At 37.7% G+C, this 17,587-nt stretch overlaps 3 protein-coding genes across 3 annotated transcripts; 1 reads left to right on the top strand and 2 right to left on the bottom strand.

The window, feature by feature from the left end:
• The first annotated feature begins 4,157 nt into the window (after positions 1–4,157).
• fgfbp1a (fibroblast growth factor binding protein 1a) lies at positions 4,158–4,893 on the top strand. The gene has a single exon (XM_039649209.2). The coding sequence runs from the start codon at positions 4,158–4,160 to the stop codon at positions 4,758–4,760; it is 603 nt and encodes a 200-aa protein (XP_039505143.2). The 3' UTR covers positions 4,761–4,893.
• A 3,307-nt stretch (positions 4,894–8,200) lies between these two features.
• Positions 8,201–15,359, bottom strand: anxa5a (annexin A5a). Its single transcript, XM_089134972.1, has 13 exons — positions 15,260–15,359; positions 15,060–15,096; positions 13,525–13,609; positions 13,250–13,344; positions 12,705–12,818; positions 12,466–12,556; positions 11,745–11,824; positions 11,190–11,240; positions 10,625–10,718; positions 10,437–10,532; positions 9,456–9,514; positions 9,115–9,241; positions 8,201–9,026 (listed from the first exon to the last, which is right to left on the bottom strand). The coding sequence occupies exons 2-13, from the start codon at positions 15,060–15,062 to the stop codon at positions 8,971–8,973; spliced, it is 951 nt and encodes a 316-aa protein (XP_088991098.1). The 5' UTR covers positions 15,063–15,096; positions 15,260–15,359; the 3' UTR covers positions 8,201–8,970.
• A 1,023-nt stretch (positions 15,360–16,382) lies between these two features.
• Positions 16,383–17,587, bottom strand: LOC120460635 (urokinase plasminogen activator surface receptor). Its single transcript, XM_089134971.1, has 4 exons — positions 17,444–17,587; positions 17,146–17,277; positions 16,850–16,957; positions 16,383–16,714 (listed from the first exon to the last, which is right to left on the bottom strand). Exons 1-4 carry the CDS (start codon positions 17,535–17,537, stop codon positions 16,527–16,529), a joined length of 522 nt encoding a protein of 173 aa, XP_088991097.1. The 5' UTR covers positions 17,538–17,587; the 3' UTR covers positions 16,383–16,526.

Genomic DNA, 17,587 nt, shown 5'->3' with positions numbered 1-17,587 from the left:
TGATGTGTATATAAAAGTAAGAATGGAAAATAATAGACCAGAAATATAATGACAAAAAATTTTAAATATAGCCTATATATAAATTAATATGCGACACAAAAAGGCTTTTTATTATTTTGGCCGGTAAAAAATATGCTTGGCTGGTGGATTTTTTCATCTAATGTTACCAGTCCCCATGGCAGGTGAGCCAAAAAAATTATTTCGGACCCTCACAGCACACACGAGCATGGCACAGCGGCCAAAAACACATGAACACGAGCATGGCACAGCGGCCAAAAACTCACGCACACGAGCATGGCACAGCGGCCAAAAACACACGCACACGAGCATGGCACAGCGGCCAAAAACACACGCACACGAGCATGGCACAGCGGCCAAAAACACATGCATAGGAGCATGGCACAGCGGCCAAAAACACACGCACACGAGCATGGCACAGCGGCCAAAAACACACGCACACGAGCATGGCACAGCGGCCAAAAACACACGCACACGAGCATGGCACAGCGGCCAAAAACACATGCATAGGAGCATGGCACAGCGGCCAAAAACACACGCACACGAGCATGGCACAGCGGCCCTATGCACACAACACTGCTTAATAAAGAAAAAGGACCATGACCAAACCACAATAGAATACCGTATTTTCCGCAGTATAAGGCGCACTTAAAAGCCTTTAATTTTCTCAAAAAATGACAGTGCGCCTTATAATCCGGAAAGCCTTATATATGGATCAATTGGTTAATAACGCTCCCCTCCGCGTTATTAAATTCACCCACGAACTCGCGCTCTTGTCCATCCTATGCCCGCTCTGTCACACGGCCAGTTCAACCTGGTACAAATCACTGTCCCCGGCGCTGCTCGCGTCACAGAATGTTCACAAAGCGCTCCCCGTTCAGCACTCAACGCAGTTTGCTTCGCGCTCCACTCAAATCGCCCCCGCTTGCTCCAAAAATCGAAATTATTTGTATTATTATTATTTTGTATTATAATTATGAATGCATTATTTGTATTTCACTTTTTGGTTTTGTCCTTACCTTACAAAGAACTAAAGACCAACAACAACATTTTCCAAACAGGACTAGCACTAATACAAATTAGGACTAGCCTAGGCTATGTAAGAACAATGTAGCATACACAAAAAGTCCTGTAAAATTAAACGAATCAATGGGCCTAATTATAAAAAATAAAAAAATGGATATAGGCCTACATCAACGTGTTCAATTAAAAAGTAAATTAACTATTAGGCCACCAGACTTCGCTCCACTCCGCCCCATTCCAAATAAACGCCTCACCTCAGCACATGCCCATCTAGTGGATACATAACGTATGACTGCAGTATCTTATGCGCCTTATAATCCGCTGCGCCCTATATATGAAAATATAATCCGCACCGGATTATAAGGTGCACCTTCAACGAATGGCCTATTTTAGAACATTGTTCGCCTTATAGTGCGGAAAATACGAGTATGATAAAAAAGAAGCATGACCTACCTTATTAAATCAGCAGCCGTTGCATCAGCGCGCTCTTCTCTGCTACCCTTTCAATGATGCAATCCGTGTCCAAAGAAACCAGAGTCTCTTTTTTGATTGCCATCAACATAAAGTCTACAAGATGCTCCTCCGCTGTGCTCCTTAATCGATTGTTGATGAATTTTAGCGTGGAAAAGCTTCGCTCACAAGCAACTTGTGTCACAGACAGAGTTAACAGAAACTTGTATCTAAGTCCGATTAGATGGTAGAAGTCAGTGAGCAGGTAGGACATAGGCCTAATAACAACAGATGGGACATTTTCTGCAAGATTGGCAGGTTTTGTTCACAACATCCCATTCTTCATCTAGACTCTGCTCATCATCTCCATCCTCATTACTCATCTAGGTCAGATACTCTTCGCGCACAGACACCTTCAGCTTGTCCCAGTGGGTAGCCAGGCTAAGTAGTTCAGTTAGATCAGTTTGGCGCTCAGCGCATTGATTGCGCCTGCAGGTACACCGTTACATTTCAAGTCATTGAAATTCTGGGGATCAAGCAGGGCGAAATCTGTGTATAGTTCTCTGCTTTTAGCAAAACGTCAGAAAATACTTTCAATGATGGTATCCAGAATGACATTGTGCACTTGTACCTCATACTTGCTGTCAGCATCTGATATGGTTGTGTCATCACATAACGCGCCTGGCATCTTTTTTGTCTTCTTTGGTCTCCGGTTTGGCAGCGCATGTTCCACCTCTGCGTCTGTCTCACACACACATTTGATTCTCCATTGGCCCATTGCACAAATGCGTCTGTTGCTGTCTTTACCCTCTTAAAATCCCTTGCATATTTTTTCAGATTGTCTTGTGTGTTTGTGACAAAGCGATGGGCCGTGAGCAAATCCATTTTTGCAATTACTTGGAAAGTGGAGTTGTTTGTTGGAAGATGCGTAAAAACGTCTGGGCAGTGAGGATGGTTTGGTATTTCAGCAGATAACCGTCGGCCTTCGCACGCACAGTCGGCTTCATATTGTCTTTCTCGCTCAGGGCCTCGAGTGTAACAACAAGATCAATGTAAAGACATCCTTCTGGATCCCCAAACTTCCCAAACACTTTTGTAAGCGCAGCGTCTTTGGCCCACCATCGGGTTTCTGATTCTACTGATTGCGGAGCACTCCACACCTGATGAAACACTTAGAAGCTTCGTTTAGCCGTGATCACGTGACGTAGGTGTTTTGAATCACGCTTCGGATCAGTAGGCTTGTTTGAGATGCGCCTTACCTCGCCTGAAATGTAGTCGAGAGTAGGCGGCTGCAGCAAGCGGAGGAGTGAAAAAAGCGCAGGCAGGCCAAACAAATCTCGGTTCTCGCTGTGGATCAGACTATAGACAGTATAGGATCAGACACCTGTGAGATGATAAGTCTAATATCGCGGGATTAACGGGATTCACGCTCGTGCGCGTGTTGCTAATAAACTGGATGTGATTTAAGTTCTGTTGCTTTTATATGAAAAAAAAATAGGCTAATGAAAACAAGACACCCAAAGTACTTGTTGTGTTTATCAACAAAGTATGTGTTTATCAATCATCTTTTCTTTAATACAGACGTGTTTTTGTTTTAATAAAAATGGCATCACATTATAACCCATATCACACTGTCAGAGAGTTTATTCACCCATAGCCTATGTATACACATAAAACATGATATCAGGTTTAAAATCAAACATTTTAAAAGAGAACGATACATCCCGGTTGTTTAAACCAATGAGCAAAGCTGTGTGGTCAGCAAGTCATTTCCCATCGTGCTTTTGATCAGCGCAGTCGGTGGAGAGCAACTGCGCGCGACTGCAGTTGCGCCTTGCGCTCGCGAGAGTTTTTTGACATACGTCGACATATCAGAGCCCGCTCTCGGACACATTTCTAACCGGCATGCATCTTGCGGTCACCGGATCATCGATTGATCACCGGTGATCGATTCTGCGCAAATTTTGCTCATCTCAAACAAGCCTAATGTTTCAAATCATCTGCGCTTCGGGATCTCGCAAAGCTTCGAAACGTCTGTTTCGCGTCAGCCATCCCTAAAAATATCCCGTATTTTTACGCTCTGACTGTGTTAACTGACTCAGAACACGCAACTATCTGTGTATCGGCCCAAAACAATAGAAAATCACACCGGCCCTTCTGGCATGTGCCAGAATTTCCAGATGGTCAATCCGGGCCTGCTTGAAAATAATAAATGTTTTTGTTTGTTTTTTTGCATTTTAAATAATAGAACATTTCTCAGTGATCGTCAATAATTCAATTTTTCTCGGTTTAATGAAAACCAATAGGTCAGAGGCGATTGCGTGTAGAATAGGTCAACATCCGGGTATCTGTCCACTGGAACGTGTTAACGCAAACGTGTAAGTTTAAACCCATGGTTCAACCGTGACAGACACGTTTTCCAAAGTGGACCAACGTGATTATTTCACGTCTTGTCGTGATAGAGTGAAGAGGGAGGTGCGTGTGCGAGATGCTCTATAAATGTCACACAAAGAAACAGCAGGTGCAAAACCAAACATTTCGCTGCTCTCGTGCATTATACTACCATATGAGTTTATCTATTTTCTATTAAATCATCTGTGACCACAAATGCCACGAACGGTTTTCGTTTAAGTTTTTTTATTTATTTATTTATTTTTATAAAGGACATGATGCGTGTGACAAACATTGCTCTCGTTCTGAGTTTCTCCTGTATTTTGCAACAATTCGTTCAGGTGAACAGCCTGAGAGATAGAGGGAGGAGAGCACAGACCGATGGGAAGGGGAGGGGAAGAGGTCAACGAAATGAAAATGGTCTAAAAGGGAGATTCTCACTGAAGGATGGAGCGCGGTGCTCGTGGCTCGCTGCGCGCGAGCGTGATGCGTTTGTATTGGGAGTCACCTGCAAAAAGGGGGCAAAGAGTTTCGGCTGCGAATATGAAGCAGAGCCCACCGCATGTCAGCAATACGCATCCAATGCCATAGCCTACTGGAAACAGATCGCACGCTCACTGAAAAAGCAGAAGAGATTGTGTCGCGACTCTACGGCGATGGTTAAAGCCGGTATGTGCAGGAGAGCGCCCGCGGATGCGCACTTCAGACTGAAGGACAGGCGTCCCTCTTCCAGAGTCCCATTACCGTCGCCCGAGGGGAACAATCACTGCCCTGACCGGATCGAGAGACTGAAAGTGGCCGAGGAATACTGCAGTAGCTCCTGGTCTTCACTGTGTACATTTCTCTTCTTGATGCTTGAGAATGATGAATGTTCATGACTGACTTTGACAAAACTATTTTATATTCCAAAAGATATAGCCTATAGATTAATTTTTGTGAAATCAGTTCTTCTATAAAATGTTTTCTCTTACTATTGGGAATAAAAATATGACATTTTCTGATTTTTCGTTACCCTTGTATTTTTCTTGTTGTGTCATTTCTGCACTCATAAGGTCCTTGGCTTGTAGGGTTCAATTAATTCCATAATCTAGGCTAAACTATATGGCTTTCATCCAAAACACATTAATCCAAAAGCTACACCATTCAAATGGATCATAGTTCCACAAGAAGAAAACAAATATGGATGCTAATTATGTAGGCTATACCTACAACATTTAGAAACATTAGATTTCAATAGTCCTTGCCATTATAGGAAAAACCTGTGTAATAGAGGCAGAATTCATACTTAATGTGTGTTTGCTTGAGTGGTCACTGGAACAAAATGCCTTAATTTTCAGTTTACTGTAATCGTATCCTCAAAAGAATGTTCATTACAGTTTGGAAAGGTTTTGGGTCTTGCATGGAGACTGGCAAGTGTGGAACTAATTACTTTGCTCTTATTACTTTGACCTAGAAAGATCCTTTTCCTGTTGTTTCAGTTGTAGCTTTAGCTCAGATGAAGAGTGGCTGTTTCTTCCTCACAAATAGAACCATTGAATAATTTTAGATCTCCTGTTTAAAACCCAGATTAATTACTCCAAAAGTGATCCTTACATTCCATAAAGCCATGTTCTTTCATACTAGTTATACCATGAAGTCTTAGAAATTATTCCTCAAGTTATGATGTGTAATAAAATTTTGAGGTCAGAATACACCAATATAATTCCAGAAAAGAGCCATGCATGTTAACTCCATGTTTAGACCTGGACAAATGTCAATATAACTTGATCAATAAAAACAAACTCAATCTCTGATTTTATTTTTTTATTTTTTTTATCCACCCCTTTTTGGAATACCCTCATTGCAATTGGAAATCTTTAATTTTGATGTATTACAATATGCTTTTACAGTTTTACTGTTTCTTACTAATTACAAAAATTCTCTGAATCATGAAGAGTATGAAGAGTATGAATATGTTCTATGAAAGCATTAAATTACTGTTTTGAAGCTTCAAATATAAACATATTCTAGGATGCGGCTCTTTCTATAATACGTTGGTTAGTCATGAACCAAAACGCTCAAGCACACAAAACTGATTTTAGCATCTTGTGGGTTTCTGGTAACCATAAGAGCCTATGGTTATGACATTAAACACGCTCACATATGTTGTGGCCTCTCTTTTCCAAAAACAACATCGCTGTTTGCTGACTTTTTCATTATGTAATTTAAAGAAAGCACCAATGAGGAACATTCATTGAAACGTGATTACCAAACTGAAAACAGCAACAGGAAAATCTAGCGGAATTATGACTGCGCCCAAAACCGCATTATTTTGCCCAAGGATACGCTTTCATCAGGTATTCACATGAAGAATCAATTTGCTCATACGGTTCCCATAAATACTGTGTTGCGTGACATTTTGGAATAAAAGAAGGACCATTGTTTAGATTTCAGCTCTTTGAAACAATAACATGTTTCGATAGAACCAACTATATGAAATATTGATCTTTTCATAGATTAATGAAGGTGTGGTGTTTTCTTGTGTGTGTGATGCCAAATTGTCACTTAATATTCTTGATGCTTTCATCTCCCACATGTGATTAATTCAATCCCTCCTCTCGTGTAACCTCTCAAGGGGATCCTTTACATCCTGGTGGCTCCTGTGGGGTGGGTGGGGCTTCATGAATGGTTTCCATGTGGACTGAGGTGGCCTGATCTCACACCCTGACATTCTGAACTCTGATTGGCTGAAATGATGACCTTAATAAATTCCATCTTGGAAATAGTGGAGTCCTCCCGAGAAATTAAGGGCTTTGTGTTGAGAGTGCCAGTGTTGGGATTTAGTAAAGCGATTTAGAGCTTGTTATCTGCACACACACACACACACACACACACACACACACACACACACACACACACACACAAACAATCCACATACCACGCATAGTAAAACAATGTGATCTTATAAGAGTCTCAACATCTTTGTAGCTCATACTGCAGTCAAGGCAGTCGCAGTGGGGTGAAAGGTGGTGATAATCAAAGGTCAGGGGGCCTATAATTGGACATTATACAGATTGGGGTGGGGTGTGGGGGCAACAAAATCCAGCAGTTTTACTACATAGGCCCCTGTTGTATGAATTATTTTAATATTTATATTAGTCGTGTGCCTGAGATTTAAATGAAAACCACAAAAACATGCATTTTTCCAAATATTTTCTTCTCTTCCCTCCATAAAAATGTTTTAGTCCGATCTAACACAATAAAATGGTAAGTCCCACCCCAGCTCGTGAACAGAAGCAATCAAAGTGGAGGCGGCATGTCTGAAGTTAACAATGAACTTGGTGGAAGAGCAGGAGACTAACTGATGGGGAAAAGAAAATATAAATCAAGGTACCAGAAAGGCCATGAAACGAAGGAGAGGGAGGTCAGGAGAGTTGTTGTATCCCAGTCGAACAAAATGTTCTTAATGACAGGTTGTATTGTTATTTCGCTGGGAATAAGAAAACTGCCGTCTACAGCCTGCTGGGTACTGTCACATTTCATTATAGGTGCGCTCCACAATCGACCGAATGATTACGTGGTCAAAATTCCTGTCTTTTTACACTATTATAAATAGAGTTTTACATAAGTCACACAAGACACATTGCATTGTGCACCTGACCTGCCGGCTGAGTATGTAGGCTATTTATTACATCTAGAAAACACAAATACAACACACTGGACTTGGATGAGTACATTTATTAGATTTATTTAATAATATTACCAGTTCTTTATCTTTATTTAAAAAATAAGATGATAAATTATTTTATTTTTTAAATTAAAAACAGTCAAATCTACCATACTTTGTGTTGAGATAACAGTATGAAACAAAAGTGTTCACTACCATATAATTCACCCACGTTTAATATATACAGCATGGGGAGATATCAATTTTACATTCTATAAGTTACAGTATAAAGTTTTGAGGGAACTGTGTAAGTTCTCTGTCATTTACACTATACTGTTCAAAAGTTTTGTTTTTGATCAAAATAGATAAAAAATTTTGATCAAAATATTTGGTCAAAAATAAAATACAGTCATACTGTGAAATATTATTTCGATTTAAAATAACTTTTTTTTTTGTATGATTTTAAAATGTAGTTTATTTCTGTTATGTCCAAGCTGAATTTTCAACATCATCACTCCGGTCCTCAGAGTCACATGATACTTCAGAAATCATTATAGTTGATTTGGAGCTCAAGAAAAATTATAATTTTAAACAGTTTTGCTGCTTAATTTTTTTTTTTTTTGTGGAAACCGCAATAACTTTTTTCAGGATTCATTGATTAATAGAAAATTCCCAAGAACAGCATTTGTTTGAAATATTTAATCAAGTACTGTAAATGCATTTAAGCCTGAGTATAAATTACTTTCGAATGTTAACATGTATGTACGAGGAAATAATCTCAAGCACTTTAATTAAGCAGAAAAAAACATGCTTGATAGGTCAAAATAGGCTGAGTAAACCTGAAAGAATTTGTAAAACAATACTGCCATCTACTGACAATAATTTGATTAAAAAAGTATTATTTTGAGCAAGGGAAGAACTACATAAGAATTAAAAAAAAAACATTGATATAGTCCATTACATTTTATTTTCATAGTCTCTATTTTTAAACAATGATTCAAGCTAAACAACCAAATTCTGTTAAAGAATCAATACATCAAACATCACATCAAACCCATCAAATAACCTCCTATTCTCCAATAATGACAACTTATTCTCAAACCATAAAACATAAATATGTAAAGGTAAACACAAATGAGAAAATATACATGAGAAAGCTGAAGATCAGATAAAGACTTATTTTCACACGTTAAAAAATAAATACGACCTCATGTTATGTCAATCAAGCTTGCACACCGCCTCCGAAACTTCAGTCCATCATAAAAAAAAGCGTTCTGCGTTTTTTGCATCCATAGCAAGCAGTTTGAATGGGGTTTGAATGGTGTTTTGACAATTAGGAGCCACCGAATCACGAATACAAAAAAAAACACATACGAAAATTTCGAGCTCAGTGTGCAAGGGCTTTTAAACTAACATGAATAAGCACAAAATATGAACTATTTCTAATCATTACCACCACACAGGTATAGCAGGGCCTTCTGATAATCTCCGTCAGTGTCTTCCTAAAAATATGTACAAAAGCCATGCTAAGATTTCTGTCTGAGAGAGAGAATATGTGTGCGTGTGTGTGTGTGTGCACGCATAACTTGCCTGTATGGTGCTGTAGAGTGATTCTCCATACTTCTTCTTGTATATCGCTCTGATGTCCAGCATATCTCGCTCACTCCTTGACACCATGATTCTTATGAGAGTCTCATCATCAGTGCCGGCACGCTGTAAATAAACAAACCAATAATGTGTGAAATCTGCTGTTCAATTATCATTCACGTCAACACATTCATTTACTAAGCAGGCCACAAGTTGTTTTTATTTTTCCACCTGAAGTGTCAGCGTTTAATAATCTTAAATGAGCACCAAATGATCCAATTCATGATTGTCAGAGGGGGGAAATTGATGAGAATCTCATGGAAATAAGCCTTCATCATACCCGCATTGACTCTCGGAGGGTTTCAGCAAAATAAGCAGGCACGCTTTTTGCACACTTAACTGAGTGGAGAGAGAGAGAGAGGAAAAATCAGTTTTATATTTCAGTTAAAAGGGTTTTACTCACCCACATATTGTTCTTCACCTCTATGTTTTTAGTTATACAGCTCTTGTCATGCAACTATAGTTAATAGTGACCATAAAAGCACCTTTAGCCTGTCTCCAAATGAATCCCTTATCAGTCATTAAAAAAAAGACAACTTACTTACAAAATACTTTAATTTGCATTTTCTTGGATCTTTTGATCATCATAGTTTGCCTTTTTATTCTTAAAATTAAATGTGAACTCTTCTTTTAGTTTTCATTAAAAGTTGAGTTTTGTTCAGTCCATCCAAATAGCAAAATAGCAAGTAGCAAAAAGTGACTACAGTGGCTTGAATCTTAAGTTTATCAAACGACGAGAAGACTTTTTGTGCATTAAAAAAAAAAATAATAATAAAAAAACTTTATTTCAACTATTCATTTCCTTCTCTCTGGACGATCTTTTGTTGTACGTCACACACATGACCAGTCGGCCAATAGTGAGCCTACGTGTGACGTTCAATTGACTAGAGGCCCAAAGAGAAGGAAATTAATAGTTGAAATAAAGTCGTTATTTTTGTTTGTTTTTGCGCACAAAACGTGTTCTCGTCATTGCTTGCTAAAGATAACGATTGAGCCACTGCAGTCACTTGGATTATTTTAACGATGTCTTTAATAACTTTTCGAGGCGGCAAGTTTCAATCCCTCAAGAAGCCTATGGATTAGTATGGAGAAGTGATCCAGCTCTCAGATTTCATCAAAAATATCTTAATTCGTGCTCCGAAAATGAATGAAGGTCTTACGGGGTTGGAACAACATGAGGGTGAGTAAATACTGACATAATTTTTGGGCGAACTATCCCTTTAATCCTGTACGTATAGCCATACTGCAGGAATTTTCATACCCACAGCCAGCAACAGTGCTTCCAGGTTCCCAGTGCACTCATCTTTTAAGCTCTCTTCAATATCACAGCCGGCAATCTTTTTGTAGGCATCAAACACTGAAACAAGAACACCAAAGCCATTAGGTTGGCCCTTCAAGTCCATTCTGAATGCATCAAAAGGCTTTGAACACACATATACAAGCGTGTACCTTTTCTCAGGTGTTCTGCACTCCTGTTGCCAAGTATATTGATGAACTTGTCCTCGTCCGTGCCGAATTTCTCCTCTCCGGCAGCAAACAGCTCCTGAAATACAATCAACAAACAAACACTTCTAATGTTTGCAACTTAAACCCGAGGATCTGGTTACGTCTTTTTTACATCAACGTACATACGCGACTCTAATGATTCATCAAATACCATCGGGCAAAATTTATAACAATAGAATCAAAACACAAAGTCCAAGCATGTGTTCAGTATAATAAAAGCGATGCAAAAGCACCATACAAGCTCAGACAAAGCTATTGTATGGTTTCAGAAGACTTGAAATATAGTGAATAATTTATAAGGGCTAGTTTTATGGTGCTTCTTTGTCTTTTTGTTTTAGCTTGACTGTATAAATCACCATCCACTTTGAAAGGAAACAGAAGCTTGGATATTCTGCCTATGAGAGTGAGTAAATCACAAAATTGTATTTTCTTTACTTTGTCATACAGATTTGGAATGAGGTATTGTAAAATACAGAATTGTCATTTTTGTGACTGTTTTGAACTTTACCTTGGCATCTTTTTCCACTCTGCTCTCATCCACTCCCTCATCCCTGTTTGCCTGTTATAGGAAAAGAAACATAACCAAGGTGAGAGAACATCAGAGAAACTTCAGCCCTCCTCCACCAACCACTTATGCTGGGACCGGGTGTGGAATTTCTCCTAACCTGTTAAAGTCTGATATTGAATTACCTACACTTTACCCCTGAGAACCATTTAATCTTCTCCACAAGATTAACTCAAGAGCTGTTTTAATTACTTGAGGATGACTTCACGGGTGCTCATGTTATCATTCCAAGAGGAAGCTGCTCGGTTTCGTTTCTTTACCTTTTTTAGTATCTTTCCCTTATCTCTGATCCTATTCAAGACGATGACCAAACTCATATATCACAGTATAAGTCACTTTATATAGGCTCTTGATAATGATATATTGATTGGAAATAATGGAAATTATTCTTTATACTCTGTTTAGAGAATGTACCATCCTACTGCTTAACACTTAACTTAATTAGCCTCTCTATTTGATTTCCTTTTAAACTGAGAACCCACTGGGTTTTTTTTTTACCTGTATAAGGATCACCAGCAACCTCTGGTAATGTCCTGACGTATCACCGATTATGTCTTTTTCCAGTTTTCCTCCATGTTCTAGGTCAAGACACATGAGACAGGGTCTATTGACAGTTCACACTTATCTCGACAATTGCTGCTTATTGGTTACAACTGAGTCTAATTGGAAGTGATCAGTTGTAACAGTGATGCCCTGCATTAATTATGATCGGAAACACTTTACCTGAAGGGGTGTGCATAAGACTGACATGACACCTTCATAATCATGACATGACATATGTTTTATGCATGTTTGTGACAACTGTCATTAAGTGTCATTCACTCAGTTATGACATTTTTAATGCAAATATGACATTGTTTGAGATGTTTTTAATGACAAATTCAATTGGTACCACTGTAGTTGAGGTCAAGAAAAATATTCATGACACAGTTATAATGGCCTCATGACAGCAAATGTCAAAGCCAAACACATGACAGTTTAACTTAAATTTATGTCAAGACATCTTAAACAATGTCATATTTGCATTCAAAATGTCATTATTGAGCAAAAGTCACTTAATTTGTCACAGTTGTCATAAACATGCATAAACCCTACTTCATATTCAAGACATGTCATGTCCTGGCTATGAAGGTATCATGTCAGTCTTATGCAAGTATACAAGTAAAGTGTTAAAAAAATTCAATTCAGTCTAAACCTGTGCCTGCACAATGAATATTACCTTTCTTGTAAGCTTTGCAGATATCTTTCATCTCATCACATGTCCTGGATGCAAGAATCTCAATTAAAACTTGGTCCTCAGTACCTACTCCCTATAAGTTAAAAAAAAATAAAAATAAAAAAAAATAAAGTTAACCAATCAGCTCAAGTGTATCATAATGGGAAATGTTTTTCTTTCATTTTTTTCCTTTTTTTCTAATTTTAATTATATCCCATAGATGATGAAAATGGTGACGTTACCTTGATGGCCTTATGGAGTTCATTTGCATCATATATTGCGGGTGGAGCCATGAGGGCCACAATGAGATCCTCTAGCTTCCCTCCAAGCTCAGATCGTAAGTCTTTCACTAGATCCTGTAGAAAGGGACAACATGAGAGAAATAAAGAGAGAACATAAAGAATATACAGTATAATGGCCATCAAACTGATGATGCAAAGCTCATTAGCATTTTAACATCACTTTAGATCATGTCAGCACTGATTTATATCAACATCAATAAATGGTTGTGTGCAAAACGACGGACAAAAAGAAAAAAGTAATCTAGATGTACTGCTATTGATTCACAGCAATGTTCCTAAGCAATTGAATGGAACAACAATCATGTTTGAATAGATTTTGTCTTCATTTGAACAGCATTTCTACTGTGTTTTCATTTTAAACCTACTTTACATATCTATACTTTATGTATAAGAATGTATAGAGTTAAAAGACACAAAATTAGATTAAAAAAAATATATTATTTCTGGTCTGGCACAAGATAATACACTGTAATACACTCACTCACCTTGCCATGAGCTTTCTTATAGGCTGCTTTTATTTCCTGTCGCTGGGCATTACTGCGAGCTGCCAGTAACATGAGGATGGCATCTTCATCAGTGCCTGAAAACAAAGCATCCACACCAGCTTAGACAAGAGGGCAAGAGTGAGATAGTGTGTAGGTGTGAGCTTAAGATGGTTTACTTCTATCCACCGACCATTCAAAATCAGCAGCAAAAAACACCTAGATCAAACAAATGGTGAACTCTCTAGTGTGTTAAAGGTCTGATTTGTTTAACTCACCAATTCCTTTCATGGCCTTGCGCAAAACGTCTGCATCATGCTTTGCATTGAAGTTCACAAAGGGTTTCACACTGCCTCGGGTTGCCTGCAGAAAATACAAAACCAAAATGAAATTGAATGTATTCCAAAAGAATTATCATTGTAATACCAGTATATAATATTCTGTTCTTCACAACTAAACTGCATAATGTGTCAGGGTAACTACAAATATAATTTGAATATTCAACAATATTCTGAGTATCATGAATTATTTGTCAAATATGAACTCACATTAAAAAAGATGGCAAGTTTTTAAAGTTTGCAGAGCAAAATATTTTTTATATTGAAAGAAAAGTAGAACGTCAGGTTTGACTTTGCAAGGTTTTTGTTATTATTACTGTGGCTAAATAGGAAAATGTCAAACAAAAATAATTCAGCAATATAATTCAAGACAATAAAAAACATCTGATGGCATCTGTAGTGAGTGAGTTCTGAATGAATTAGAGAGCACAGATGTTTGAGAATATGAGAAACATCAACCTCATTATTAAACCTGCATGCAATGTCTCATGCCGTTCATTATTATCCTACGGAATTACTAAATATCGGAATTACTAAATATTACTAACCAAATAGCAGACAACTGCTCATATGAACCAATAATTCTGTAAACTGTATAAAATAAATGTGCTCTCAGTCTATAGATGACCTTTCAAAGGCTGGAAGCAAACAAATCCACAGTTCCCAAGTTCTTGTTAGAAATGTGATTGTAATCTTTCTGGTAGCCACTTAAAAGTTCTGTAAACAACATATACACACACATACAGAGTGTCTGTAATCCACACACAACTGATTAAAGATAGAGCAGGACTATGGCTCAGGTTAATGATAGTGCTGTGGTGAAGGATGAGATAAGGTATAGGGTTTGGGGTTCAAGTTCAGGTGGAAGGTTGGGGATCAGTTAACCCTGAGACCTTCAGTCCAATTCGATACCAAAACCAGTAGCTTTAATCCCATGGTTTCTATAATGAATTGCTAAGAAAGCACATGTAGAACTAGCCTATGTCTTGGAATAATTTCATCTTGTAAAACTGCCTGTGTCACAGCATTAAAGTTTTAAGAAACAACACACGATATCAACATGCCAGCCCAAGCATTACTAATCTATGTGCTACAGTATAGGGGTTTACTTGGTTCTGGCAGGAGTGGAATGATAAAGCCACAGTGACCTATTCAGTGGATTTCCTCATACAGGTATCTGTAATCCAATCATCCATCACCAACTCATACATTCTTATTTGGGGATTCATTTACGTGAAAAACAATCACATTTCACCTTTTTTTCTATATTTTGATGACACTAATGATTATCACAGTCATTATACTACTTGTTTTTTGTAATGTTCAAACGATAAAAACTATAACAAACATATTAGACCGGAGTTAAACACGCAAAACAACACAAGACCAAGTCCTAAAAAGAGCCTGATATTTCACGTAGGCTATCTAGACCATTTAAAATGTTAATGTTAATACATATGCAACTCATCACTTACCATTTGTGCAGGTACAGGAAGTACAATATGTGAAGTTCTGAAAAGAAAGAGTAGGATATATAACGTTATCTTTATCAGACCAATTCAGTAGGCTATTACGGAAACTGTGAAATGAATCGACAGTTCAATAGCTAAATGACTGAGGCTACATAACATTAATAACAGTAGGCTACGTCATCTATTGAACACAGCGAACGTACCTGTTGAGTGTTGATGTATTCTGTCACCTGTGCGCGAGAGGTCAGACTTCTAGCCCGTCAACAGCGAGGGAGTTGGAGCTGGATGTAGGACACGCCCACGCGGAGAACACGAACAGTGTAATGCGCTGTGGGCTTCGTATTCTTTTACGTGACGTGACAAACTTTATATTTTTTAGCATTTAGTTGATAAAGCTATAAAAAAATTACTGGTCAAAATATGTATAAGCTAAATAGTCATATGACGGGGCACAGCTGTTTTACACCAAAACACCAAATGCGCACTTATTATTATATATACAGTATTTCGGTTCATTTTTAATTCTTCATGATGTAGAAAGTCCAGAATATATATATATATATATATATATATATTATTAAATTATTCAAAAAGGAACATTTTCAACAGTTATGTTTTGGTTTAAAATTTCCACTAAATGCAAAAAATAAAAAATAAAATGCTGAATAGGCCTACTTTTGCTCAATAGACCATTTCACAAGATGTAAAAAACACTGGTCCAGAAGCACTTCCTGTTTCAGTTTGTAATTGTTTTCTTTATTTCACATGTAAAGAAAACATCTTAACGATGTTTGTTTAACTTTTTTATTCAGTTTTAAATGTTCTGTTGGTTGTATTTTATCCCAGCTTTTATGTAGTGTTAAAAAACTGAAACAGGAAGTGCTTCTGGACCAGTGTTGTTTACATCTTGTGAAATGGTCTACTTTTTGTTTTAAGTGAGTAACTAGCAAGCAGAGGTAAAAGCGTAACACGTCATGCGATGAAGGTCTAGCTTTTGATCCAGATTTCGCAATTCAATTCAGATTCACAAGGTCTTGTTTTGATTCACTTCCGATCTCCATTCACATTGCTTCGATTTTGATTCATTTGGAAATATTTCAGGTAACATTAGCTATATGTCAATTATTCTAAAGGAAAAAAAATCTCAACTAATGCTGTGAACAGTGTTCAGACTTCATTAGAACAACACCAGGGTGAGTAAATGATGTTCATGTTATGAACTACCTACCCCTTTAAGAAATGAGATATTTTTATTGCGGTTTTATCAGAATTATTTACAGCACGACATGCTTTATTAAATATGACTGCAGAAAAAAGGTGATGTAGTATTTTATTTCATAAAATGTCACATCAGATTTATACAGCAAAACAAATAATAACAATCAGAACGTCAATGGTATAGTACAAAGAAATCCAAGTTGTATATTCAGTAAAGCATGTCTGATTGTAGAATGTGAAGATCTGCTGTATTCAGTGCATCAGGAAGTAGGAGAGCAGAGAACCGCAGAGAAACAGCAAGCTCTGGGTGACACTCTGAGACCCGTTACACAGGTTCCCCTCACAACATGTGATGCCCTGAACATTACTAACGGATGTGGCATCACAAATGGATTTAGATACACAGCCTTTTACAACCACTGACTGGTCTCCAAAAGTCCCTGATAAAACGAAAGAAAACAAAGGTTGATTCAGTCTAAGCTGGACATTGATATATGTGATCTTTGTCAAATGTTTAAACCCAAGACAGTTTAAAAGATAATTATTTTAGTCTTCTTCCGTTTCCAGATTCTCACCTGTTGCTTTAATGCAGCGATCTTCAGTCCCTGAACAGCTCACTGTGTTTGAGCAGCTCTTTCCATCACAAGAGAAACATTGCTTTCCATTGGGGATGTTAGAGGAATCTACAGGAGGAAAACAAGTATCCTTTTCATTTTATTTTTCTGTACAAAATATCTACTGAAACAACACTCTTTTTGCAGCTCCATTCAATCATTCAATCAATTTTATTTTCTGATTGAATCTCATATGGAAGTAAATTGAATGTCGACTTTAAAGAACATATATTTGTATGATCGTTGAAGTACGATACCTGGAGCATCTTGAGCGTTACACTGGTCTGTGCCACAGCAGGAAGAAGTCATCCGCACCATGCCGATATTCATTGACCCACTTTGACAGGCAGCAGCACAATTTTTAGACTTCACTTTAGAAGTTATGGCACCTAAAAATATGAATGAGGAAAGACCAATTCAACTGGATATTAGTTTAATCGTAAATGTATTTATAAATGTCAAAATTTTGCATTTTTGTCATTTCAAAGAACCAGTCATGGCACCATCTCCATTAGTCAAATAACTACATTTCAAATTCAATCATATTGGACTTACCAATTTGTGTTACAGCTGTTGCACTCTCGCACCGAGAAGTTCCAATAGGACATGTTTTAACTGTTTGTCCTGCACAAGAACCCGTCATACTCATGCACTCATAACAGCTGAGAGAATGTCCTATAAAACAGAGAGAATGAGATG

Source organism: Pimephales promelas, chromosome 9 (genome assembly GCF_988280905.1).
Source record: "Pimephales promelas chromosome 9, fPimPro1.hap1.1, whole genome shotgun sequence".
NCBI lineage: Eukaryota > Metazoa > Chordata > Actinopteri > Cypriniformes > Leuciscidae > Pimephales > Pimephales promelas.
This window is presented reverse-complemented; position numbering and strand designations above follow the sequence as displayed.

Coding starts and splice junctions, on each gene's coding strand:
- fgfbp1a (XM_039649209.2), top strand. CDS start 4,158: ATGATGCGTGTGACAAACATTGCTCTCGTTCTGAGTTTCTCCTGTATT.
- LOC120460635 (XM_089134971.1), bottom strand. CDS start 17,537: ATGAGTATGACGGGTTCTTGTGCAGGACAAACAGTTAAAACATGTCCT. Junction 16,958..17,145: donor TAACGCTCAAGATGCTCCAG/GTATCGTACTTC, acceptor TTCCTCCTGTAG/ATTCCTCTAACATCCCCAAT. Junction 16,715..16,849: donor TCGCTGCATTAAAGCAACAG/GTGAGAATCTGG, acceptor TCGTTTTATCAG/GGACTTTTGGAGACCAGTCA.
- anxa5a (XM_089134972.1), bottom strand. Junction 13,345..13,524: donor CAAGGCCATGAAAGGAATTG/GTGAGTTAAACA, acceptor CTTTGTTTTCAG/GCACTGATGAAGATGCCATC. Junction 10,719..11,189: donor GAGTGGAAAAAGATGCCAAG/GTAAAGTTCAAA, acceptor ATTGTATTTCAG/GAGCTGTTTGCTGCCGGAGA.